Source organism: Trichechus manatus, unplaced genomic scaffold (genome assembly GCF_000243295.1).
Source record: "Trichechus manatus latirostris isolate Lorelei unplaced genomic scaffold, TriManLat1.0 scaffold00207, whole genome shotgun sequence".
In the NCBI taxonomy this organism is placed as follows: Eukaryota; Metazoa; Chordata; class Mammalia; order Sirenia; family Trichechidae; genus Trichechus; species Trichechus manatus.
The window spans coordinates 1,247,932-1,259,298 of NW_004444143.1; the positions used below are offsets into that span (position 1 = coordinate 1,247,932).

Sequence of the window (11,367 nt, forward strand, 5' to 3'; positions counted from 1 at the left end):
AGACCTCTCTGAATGGGCCAAAGAAGTGAAGATATTTGTGTCTCATGTGAATGCTCACCAAGTGTGACCTCGGCAGAGGAGGATTTTACAAACTAGTGGATAGGATGAAGTGTTCTGTGGAAACCAGTCATCCTCTTTCCCCAGTCACTCCTGTCATTGCCCAATGGACTCATGAACAAAATGGCCATGGTGGCAGGGATGGAGGTTATGCATGCACTCAGCAACACAGATTTCCACACCAAGACCGACTCAGCTACAGTCACTGCAAGGTGCCCAATCTGCCAGCAGCAGAGACCACCACTGAGTCCTGGATATGGCACCATTCCTCAGGGCAATCAGCCAGCAATCTTGTGACAGGTTGATTACATTGGACTGCTTCCATTATGGAAAGGGCAGCATTTTGTTCTTACTGGGATAGACACTTACTGTAGATATGGATTTGCCTTCCCTGCATGCAATGCTTCTGCCAAAACTACCATCCGTGGACTTACAGAATGTCTTATCCACTGTCACAGTGTCCCACACAGCATTGCCTGAGATCAAGGAACTCACTTCACAGCAAATGAAATGTAGCAATGGGCCCATAGTCATGAAATTGACTGGTCTTATCATGTTCCCCATCATCCTGAAGGAGCTGGTTTGATAGAATGAAGGAATGGCATTCTAAAGACACAATTATGGTGCCAGATAGGTGGCAATACCTTGCAGGGTTGGGGCAAAGTTCTCCAGGAGGCTGTATATGCTCTCAACAAGCACCCAATATATGGTGCTGTTTCTCCCATAGCCAGAATTCACAGGTCCAGGAATCAAGGGATGGAGAAATGGGAGTGGTACCACTCACTATTACCCCCAGTGACCCACTCACAAAATTTTTGCTTCCTGTCCTCACCACCATATGCTCTGTGGGTCTAGAGGTCTTAGTTCTAAAGGGAGGAATGCTCCTACCTGGAGACACATCACTGATTCCATTGACTTGAAGTAAAGAATGCCACCTGGCCACTTTGGGCTTCTTATGCCTCTGGATCAACAAGCAAAGAGGGAGTTACCATATTGGCTGGTGTGATTGATCCTGATTACCAAGAGGAAATCGGATTGATATTACATAATAGAGGTAAAGGAGAGCATGTCTGGAATGCAGGAGATCCCTTAGGGCGTCTCTTAGTATTACTATGTTCTGAGATTAAAGTCAATGAAAAACTACAGCAACTCAATTACAACGTGACCACTAATGGCCCAGACCCTTCAGGAATGAAGGTTTGGGTCACCCCACCAGTTAAAGAACCACGACCAGCTGAGGTGCTTGCTGAGGGCAAAGGGAATATGGAATGGGTGGTGGAAGAAGGTAGTTCTAAAACCAATTATGACCACATGATCAGTTGCAGAAGTGAGGACTGTAATTGTTATGAGTATTTCTTCCTTGTTTTGTTATGCGTGTATGTGTGTATGTATATATATTTATATATATATACATAGCAAATAGCTTTGTTTTCTTCCCTCCCTTATTCCATTACTTATTGTAAAATATAAGATATAAATGTGGCTAGTGCATTTTCATTTGTATGCTTGTTAGTTGTATCATGTTAGGTGCAAATATGATTTTATATTGTCTTTATTTAAAGACTATGTATGGTTTAAGGAGATGTGTACAGGTGCCAAGTTGACAAGGGTGGACTGTGATGATTAAGATTATGTATCAACGTGGCTAGGCCATGATTTGCAGTGATGTGATCTGTTGTGAGCAGCCAATCATTTGAAAGGGGAGTTTCCTTGGGGCTGTGGCCTGCATCCACTATATATGGATATTCTGGCAAAGCTTGCCCTCTCTCGATCCTGCATCCAACTCGTCATCCTCTGACCTCCGGTTCTTGGGATGTGAGCCAGCAGCCTACTGTTTAACCTGCCAATTTGGGGTTTGTCAGCCCCTACAACAAAGTGAGTCAGGAGAAGCCTCCAGCCTGATGTCTGACCCATGGATTTGGAACTTGCCAGCCTCCACAACTGCATGAGCCATTTCCTTGAAATAAATCTCTCTGCATATATATTTATATATATATAGGCTTCACTGGTTTGCTCCTCTAGAGAGCCCAGTCTAAGACCCACATTAACACATTTCATCGATGCAACAACCTTAAAAGGTAGGTACCATTATCATCTCCATTTTACAGAGGAGAAAACTGCGGCTTGTAGAGGATATATGACTTGATCAAGGTCACGCAGTAAATGATGGAGCCAGGATTTTGAACCCAGATTCTGGGCTCTCAGCCATTGTATTATACTTCAATAAATAGTGTCTATGTGTTATTGCTACCTTTCAGATTTCTAACAATTACCAAACTTTTTCTCCCCTGCCTGATGGTGGGAGTGGGAGCTTAGACCCTGGGAAGTCCAGCAGCCCTGAGTCCCTCTTGCCTCCCCTGCCACCCCCCAGGACCTCCAGGTCTCCTGCCTCAACGCTGAGCAGAACCAGCATCTCTGGGCCTCTCTGAGTCGCTTGCACTGTGTGGTACAGGTAATGCCTTCTGCTGGGGCCTGGCACCCCTGCATCTGCTGGGCACCCCTGGCACCCTGACCACAGTCTCTTGCATCCTCAGCACGCCCGGACCCAGCACGTGAGGCTCCTGATGGATGCTGAGTATACCTCGCTGAATCCTGCCCTCTCTCTGCTCGTGGCTGCCCTGGCTTTGCGCTGGAACAGCCCCAGGGAGGGTGGGCCCTGGGTTTGGAACACTTACCAGGCCTATCTGAAGGTACGTGGTGGGCTCAGGGGATCAGGGGCTGGTGTTCCATCGACATGATCTGAACCTGCCTGTGTGCCCTGCCAGGACACACACGAGCAGCTGAGGCGGGATGCTGAGGCTGCAGACAGGGCTGGCTTGGCCTTTGGAGTGAAGCTGGTACGAGGGGCTTACCTGGACAAGGAGAGAGAGGTGGCCCGGGTCCAAAGGACCGAAGATCCCACTCAGCCTGACTATGAGGCCACCAGTCAGAGGTAGGACTGGGCCAGGCCAGGCTCTGGGAGAAATAATAATAACATCTAATATTTAGTGAGGGCTCAACACCCATCCGGCTCTGTGCTGAGTATCCTGGGTGTTTACATATTACTCCTTCCCCCTGGTCCAAGACACTTCCCACCTGAACCATTGGGGCAGCCTCCTCCTGGGTCTCCCTGCTCCCTCCTCTGCCCCACCCCGTTCCTCAAACCTAGCCAGAGGGAACCTGTTAGTACAGGAGCCAAATCATAGTGCTCCTACACTCAAAACTCCTCCATGCCCCACACTGCACCCTCAATAAACCCTAAATCCTTATAGTGGCACACAAGGCCTTGCGTGATCTGGTCCCATCACCTCTCCACCGTCTCTTCCACTCCCTCTTGCCCTCACTCACTTCACTCCAGCCACACTGGCCTCCCTGTGGATTCCCAGGGCCTTTGCACCTCCTGTGTCACTGCCCAGAAAGTTCTTCTTCCAGATAGCCACATGACTCAATCCCTCACCTCCTTAGGTCTTGACTTATTGGCACCTTCTCAGGGGGCCTTCCCTGCCCTCCCTATCAAAACCTGGAACACTCAACATCCTCTCTCTGTCCTCTTCCTGAATTTATTTTTCTCCTTAGCACTTAACAGTATCTGAGATTCTATGCAGTTTATGTATTCAATTGCCCATTGCCTTTCTCCCCCGCTAGACTGTGGGTCCAGGGGAGCAGAGGTTTCTGATTTGTTCACTGCCGAACAAATGAACTCAGTGCTTAAAATTGTACCTGGTACCTGGTAGGTGCTCAGTACATGTCTGTTGAATGAATGAATAAACAACCCCAACGAGCAGATACTAATATTATTCCCACTTCACAGAGGAAGAAACTGAGACACAGAGGGTCAATTACCTAATGTCTCATAGTTAGTAAGTGGCAAGGCTAGGATTTGAGCTCAAGCAAGTTGGCTCTAGAACCTGCATTCTTACCCATTCGTCAAATCACCCTGTGCTGGGGGTCCAATATGGGTGAGCTTCTTGGACCCCTCCTATTCCAGGGCCCTGGGAAGAAAGAATTTATTCATTTAACACACTTGCTGACCACCTGATTTAGATCAGGACCTGTGCTGAACCCTGGGGTCACAGCAGTGACCAACGTGGCCCCCAACCCCATCCTCATAAAAAAAAACCCAATGCCATTGAGTAGATTCCGACTCATAGCAACCCTATAGGACAGAGTAGAACTGCCCCGTAGGGTTTCCAAGGAGCAGCTGGCGGATTCCAACTGCTGACCTTTTGGTTAGCAGCCAAGTTCTTAACCACTCTGCCACCAGGGCTCCCCTGTCCTCATGGAGTCTACAGAGTCTGACTCCATTTACAGTGGCATGAAGAGAGATTGAGGGAGCTGGAGAAACCTACCCAAGGTTACAGGGCAAGTGGCCATGTCCTAGTATGAACCCAGGACTGCATACAAGGCTCATGAGAGCCTCTAAGCACACACGTGTCCATGTCGTTGTTGTTGCTATTAGGTGTCGTCGAGTCAGTTCCCGCTCAGAGCGACTCTATGTGCTACAGAATGAAACCCTGCCCGGTCCTGCGCCATCCTCACAATCTCTGTTATGCTTGAGCCCATTGTTGCAGGCACTGTGTCAATCCATCTCATTGAAGGTCTTCCGTTTTTTTTTGGTGACCCTCTACTTTACCAAGCATGATGTCCTTCTCCAGGGACTGGTTGCTCCTGATAATATGTCCAAAGTAAGACGAGGTCTTGCCATCCTTGCTCCTAAGAAGCATTCTGGCCGTACTTCTTCTAAGACAGATTTGTTCATTCTTTTGGTAGTCCATGGTATATTCAATATTCTTTTCCAACACCATAATTCAAAGGCATCAATACATCTTTGGTCTTCTTTCTTCATCGTCTTTAGGTGTCCACAGGCTTAATAGCTGGTACCCTTAATTTTTTATTGAAATATAATTCACGTACCATAAAATCCACCATTTTAAAGTCTACTGCTCAGTGGTTTTTAGTATATTCACAGGATTGTGCAACCATCACCACTGTAAACTCCAGAACATTTCATCACCCCCTAAAGAAACGCTGTACTCATTGGCAGTCACTCCCCATTCCCCCTCCTCCCAGCCCCTGGCAACCACTGATGGACTTTCTGTCTCTACAGATTTACCTAGTCTGGATATTTCATATAAATGAAATCATTTAATACATGGCCTTTCGTATCTGGCTTCTTTCACTTAGCATAACGTTTTCAAGGTTGTTCATGTTGTAGCACGCATCTGTATTTCATTCTTTTTATGGCTGAATGATATTCCATTGTATGTATATGATACATTATATTCATCCAATTGTCAGCGAGACATTTGGGTGGTTTCCATTTGGGGGCTATTATGATAATACTGCTATGAACATTCGTGTACAAGTTTCTGTGTGGACATATGTTTTCATTTCTCTTGGGTGTATACCTAGGAATGGATTCCTGGTTCACATGGCAACTCTGTGTTTAACTTTTTGAGGAAGAGCCAAAACATTTTACCCAGCAGCTGCACCATTCCATCAGCAATGGACGAAAGTTCCAATTTCTCCACATTCTCTCCAACATGGTACCATTAATTTTTTAATATAGATTTTGAATAAATAATAAGTTCACATGGTCCAGAAATCAAAATGATATGAAAATAAATCTGCTGACATATCTCACTTCCACCCACATCTCCATCTAGTCACGGAGTCTCCCTGCTCCACACCGTTTCCTGAGTGCGTTTGTACACACAGACAGGCAAACGCAAAAATATTTTCTTATTTTTCCTTCTTTGGGCACAGAAGGCATGCCTACACACTGCTCTTTACTTTTCCACTTGACTGCGTACCTCAAATGCAGCACGGTCTAGAGGTAACAAGCTCCAGTTCTGGAGATCACAGTCTAAGTTCATATCTCAGCTCAGCCATTTCCAGCTGTATGACCTTGGGACAAGAGACTTAGTATCTCTCAGCTTCAGTCTTCCCCTCTGCAAAATGGGAATAATAAGAACACCTACTTCACAGAGTTGGTTTGAGGATTAAATGAGGAAATGTAGGTGTGTCAGGCAGGGTTCCAGAGGAAACAGAATTCCATGCGAAGGGGTTTAATTAGAAGGACTTTACTGAAGGGACTATTTATACACGTGTGGGCAAAGTTAGGGGAACTCAGAAGGAATGATGAGGCACCCAAGAACACACAAGAGCAGGAAGCTGTTTGGGCGCCTACACTACAGCTGAGGAAGAGGGACCACCCACCAGGAGCCGTGGCCATACACAAAACACAGCCAGGGTGCACAACGGAGGGGGCTGAGGGGTGAAATACCCCGAGCTCTCTCCTCTCCTGCCTTCTGGTCTCCTGCCAATGCCTTCCTGGACGATACAGAACAGAGAAGGGCAGAGGACAGATGCAGAAGGCAACGGAGAATAACCAGCAGAGCAGGTGGAGCACATAGGGTGGCACCTGAGCTACAGCAAGCTCAGAAAGCATCTGCCAGTCTTGTCACTGTTCCCTACCAGTGTCTAGAGCGTCCCCGCTCTTTTTCACGGCTCGTGGTACTCCACTATTCTCTGTGTGCTAGTTCTCCGCTAATGAACACTGGTTTCTAATCCTGCTCTGTAAACAAGGCAATGTAGTGGATAACCTTGGGCACATGTCATCTTGAAGAGGAGGAAGACCCTCAACGAGATGGATTGACACAGTGGCTGCAACAATGGGCTCAATCGTAACCACGGTTGTGAGGATGGCGCAGGACAGGGCAGTGTTTCGTTTTGTTGTACGCAGGGTCGCTATGAGTCAGAACCACCTCTATGGCATCTAACCACAACAACGTGTCATCGCGTGTGTGTGACTGCCCTTGAGTCACCGTCTCACTCCATCCTCAAGGTGGCGCTGTTAGGAGAACTCACATTGACACAGAACAGAAAAATGGCTCAAAGAACGGATGCGACTTGTTCAGGGTCACACAGCTGGTGCAGGAGGAGTGGGGATACTTTCTGACTCCAGACACCCTGCCCTTAACGGCATCCAGCTAACTTCCCAAGGGCAGGAATCGTCAATCCCTGCGGCTTGACCCTCACCAGTTGCCTGAGCCGAATCTGGCATATCTCTGCAGTTACAGCCGCTGTCTGGAGCTGATGCTGACCCACGTGTCCCGCCGTGGCCCCCTGTGTCACCTCATGGTGGCTTCCCACAATGAGGAATCTGTCCGCCACGCAACCAAGCGGTACGAGGCAGGGGAGAGGGAAGTGGGTATCTATAAGAAACCTCCTCCGTCTTCTTCCTTGCTTCCAGGCCGGGTAGAAGGTGGTGGACATAGAACAAGGGAAAGAACGGTGTGGGGCCACTAGGTTTAGGAGGGGTTCTGGGGAGATACTCAAACTATTCAACCCCTGCCACACCCAGGCATCAGCGTGGCTAGCGCTGTAGGCCTCTGGCTGGACAAAGCATCACCCTTATTTGCTGGGGCATGGGGAAGTCCTAGGGTTTGAGGAAAGGGCTAGGATCTCCTGGGCAGCTCTCAAGGGGCTCAGGGCAGTGGTTATTATCACTGAGTTTATAATACTGTACTGTTTTAATAACTTGAAGTCATATAGGTACATAATGGCTGACTTTCAGGTCTGAGTCCAGCCCTTGTCTGGATTAAGGATGTGTCCTTTTTTTGTAGCATGTGGGAGCTGGGCATTCCTCTGGATGGGCCTGTCTGTTTTGGACAACTTCTGGGGATGTGTGACCACGTCTCCCTGGCACTGGGTATGTGAATGACCCACTCCCCTCCCAGCTAGGCCTCTTCTGTCGTTCCCTAACAATGCCGGGCCAGCCTCCCATCCAGAGCCTGCAGCTGGCCCAGCAGCCACATGCTTCCCGCTAGATCTGCTGTTCCATTATCTGAGGCCTCGCAGAGCCGTGTCTGTCTGCTGTCTGTTGTGTTTTTCTGGTTCTCAGTCGTTCTGTCTTGTTTCCCGTGTGCCTTGTTATCTTTACTGTGCTGCCTCCCAAGGGCCTGAGACAAAAGGATTTATGTTGTCCGCTGCCACACACTAAGGAGTTCAAACCCATTTTACCCTAAATTCACAGCTTGAGGTTTCTTGAGACAATCCCAGGGATGCAAATTTGTGTTGCAGATCTGGGAAGGGGCGAACCCACAGCTACAAACTCCGTCCGGGATGGACTTTTTTTGTTTTCTTCCTGGCTCTGTTTATGGCCAAGGGCACTCCCTGGGAGTCGTTGTTGTTCTTGTTAGGCGCCGTCGAGTCACTTCCGACTCATAGTGACCCCGTGTACAACAGAATGGAACACCGCTTGGTCCTGCGCCATCCTCACGATCGTTTGTTATGCTTGAGCCCGTTGTTGGTGCCACTGCCCAGTCCATCTCATTGAGGGTCTTCCTCTTTTTTCACCGACCCTCCACTTTACCAAGCATGATGTCCTTCTCCAGGGACTGACCCGTCCTGATAACAGGTCCAAAGTATGTGAGACGGAGTCTCACCGTCTTTGCTTCTAAGGAGCACTCTGGCTGTACTTCTTCCAAGACAGATTTGTTCGTGCTTCTGACAGGTCATGGTCTATACCATATACCCTGGGAGTGGGGGCAAGCGGGACAACTGACTTCTTATTAACCCTCACCCTGTGGTTGCAGCCTTTCTCTTAATTATTGAATTAATAATTCCTTATTCTTTGGGCATCATTTTAATAATTTTAAGAAGATTGAAAAAACGTTTGCTCTAGAATTTTTTTTTTTTTTTAAGTGGGAAAGTGTATCCAACTCACCTAGTCTGTCACTTTCTCAGAGATAGAAGTCTGCTCCAGATGGGGCCTAGGGGAGCCTCTCCACAGGCCGGGGCCCACACCCCACTTACCCTCTCCCTTCAGGGCAGGCTGGCTATGCTGTGTATAAGTCCATCCCCTATGGCTCCCTGGAGGAGGTGATCCCCTACCTGATCCGGAGGGCCCAGGAGAACCGGAGTGTGCTGCAGGGCGCCCGCAGGGAACAGGAGCTGCTTGGTCGAGAGCTACGGCGGAGGCTGCTGGGGGGGGCCTGAGGGACCCCCGTCAGCATCTGTGGTGGTCACAGCAGAGGCTGCTGGGTGGGGGATGAGGGACCCCCATCAGCACCTGTGGTGGTCACAGCAGAGGCTGCTGGGGTGGGGGGGGGCTGAGGGAACCCTGTCAGCATGTGGGGTGATCAATAAAGTTGCTGAGGCCCTGCCCAGGCTGTTGCCCTCCACTGAAGCCGCCTCCTCAGGGAAGGGCTCCTGGGACCCAGATAGCATAGCAGGGGCACTGGGCAAAGACTAGTGAAGCTCCCAGCCCTGAGGCACCCCATACTGGGATGGGCCTGGGTCCAGCTCGACTCATCCAGTCAGTGGCCAGTGAAGGGCCTTTCTTCACCTCACTAGGTGCCCATTCCAGAGATGAAGAGCAGACGCTGAGGCAATGAGGCCGCAGCAAGGCCTCACGTCCAGCGGGGACAGAGGGAGAGCCTAATCTTCCTCTCATTGAGCAAGCATTTTTCTGAGGTCCCTTCTGGGCTAGCTTGGAGATTAACAATGCTGGGGACACAGCAGTGATGATGACAACTCCAGGCCCTGCCTCATGGGGATGGTGTCAGTGGGAGAAGACAAGCCATCCTCAGGCCGTGATGGCTCAGAAAGTTCAGGGCTGTGGTGCTGGAAGCAAGTATTCAGTGCTGTTGGGGGACGCCTTGGGGGCTGTGGGAGGTGCCTGACCCGCCTGGGGGTGATCAAGAGGGCTTCACGGCAGGAGAATTCAGATGAGTTACCAGGTGAAAACTGAGAAGCGCATGTAAAGGCAAGGGCGTGTGCCAAAACAGAGAAGTGTGAAGCAGATTGGGGAGACAAGGCTGGAGGGGTGGGCAGGGCTAGGTGCCAGACTGCAGGGTTTGGACTCTGTCCCAGGGGCACTGGGGAGTCAGGGAGGGTTTTATGCAGGTGAGGAACAAGATCCCCCCAGCTGCCATGTGGAGGGTGGAGCAGAGGGGGAGACTGAAGCCGGGAGCCCAGGAGAAGCTGGCAGGGAAGCCAGAGGGCTGGAGCAGGGCAGGGCTGTGAAGAGAGGAGGAGGGACTGGTGGACAGGATACGAGGCTGATGGGAGCTAGACGTCCAGGGTGACGCCCAGGGCTCTGCTTGGAGAGGGAGACGGTGGGGTCAACCCTGAAGCAGACAAGGGAGGAAGGGCAGGTTTGGGATATACTGAGGTCAGTGTGGGAGCCTGTGGGTGTGAGGGTCCCAGGGGATGTTCAAGGGGAGGTGTTCAGGACACCATGGGACCCTCAGGTCTGGGTCTCAGGGGAGAGTCTGGGGCAGGGACGGAGGGACTAAATAGGAAGAAAACAGCCAAGTACAGCTGTACAGGGATCAGGAAGGGCCTGAGGCTTCCGAAGAGGTCCTGGGGGTGGGGGAGGGAATGTGCAGGGCTGAGCCAAAAGCTCTAGGGTGCATATCAGACATTGCCGTCTCTTCTTGGGGGTCACCCCACGGCGGTGGTGGATCCTCTCCGAGGAGGGCGGTTACTGCGCAGGCATAGCAAGAGACCACTGATGCGCATGCGCCTAGGACTCCCGCCACAACTAGTGCTCCTGGAGTCACGTGGCAGTCACGTGTTGATCACTATCCGGAACCCATAGGTACGTGCTAAGCCACCTTGACTGAGGTCTCGTCCCAAGAACCACCCCTTAGTGCTTACCCGGCCCTCAAGATTTCCACTAGACTTGTCCCCTAACCCACAGACCCCTCCCCTCCCGCCGACCCCTCCTACAGCTCTCAGACCCCACCCCAATCTGCAAGCCCCTCCTCAACTCGTAGACCCCACCCCTTTATCAGATTCCGTCCCCATTCTGCAGACCCTTCCTCTAGTCCGCAGACAGAATCCTCAGACCCCTTCCCCAGCCTGTAGACCCCGCCTGCAAAGTACAAGCATGTCCTCAGACTTCAGACCACAACTCCCACCAGCAGACCCTCTCACAGCAGGATGGGCAGACCTTACCCTCAGACCCCTCTCCTCCCTCAGATCTCTCCCACTGCCCTCAGGCCCATTTCCCCAGCCCGCAAACCCCACCCTCAGACCTTCCTTTCAAGTACCCCTCTCACAGCTCATAGACCCCACCCCCTCTCAGATCCTAATCCTCAGGCCCCTTTTCTTCCAGCCAGTAGCCTTCAGTCTGACCGGCTTCCTAAGCCTTCAGACTCCTTTTCCAGGCCCAGATCCTATCCCCCCAGCCTTTTCCTACCCTTACGTTCCCTATCCCAGACTGAGTTCCCAGCCCTCAGATTTCCTTACATCCTCTTCAGCTCTCAAAAAAAAAAAAACATTGCTGTTGAGTGGACTCCAACTCATAGTGACCTTACA

The 11,367-nt window shown here is 50.5% G+C and overlaps 1 protein-coding gene across 1 annotated transcript in view; it reads left to right on the plus strand.

Annotated features, from left to right (window-relative positions):
- Nucleotides 1–9,068, plus strand: part of PRODH2 (proline dehydrogenase 2) — an 18,379-nt gene extending 9,311 nt beyond the window's left edge. The window contains exons 5-10 of the mRNA XM_004388102.1: nucleotides 2,429–2,509; nucleotides 2,592–2,747; nucleotides 2,823–2,989; nucleotides 7,113–7,223; nucleotides 7,665–7,750; nucleotides 8,870–9,068. Of these exons, the coding sequence (XP_004388159.1) occupies nucleotides 2,429–2,509; nucleotides 2,592–2,747; nucleotides 2,823–2,989; nucleotides 7,113–7,223; nucleotides 7,665–7,750; nucleotides 8,870–9,039 (771 nt within the window). The 3' untranslated portion in view covers nucleotides 9,040–9,068. The remainder of the gene's footprint in view (nucleotides 1–2,428; nucleotides 2,510–2,591; nucleotides 2,748–2,822; nucleotides 2,990–7,112; nucleotides 7,224–7,664; nucleotides 7,751–8,869) is intronic.
- The last annotated feature ends 2,299 nt before the right edge of the window (nucleotides 9,069–11,367 follow it).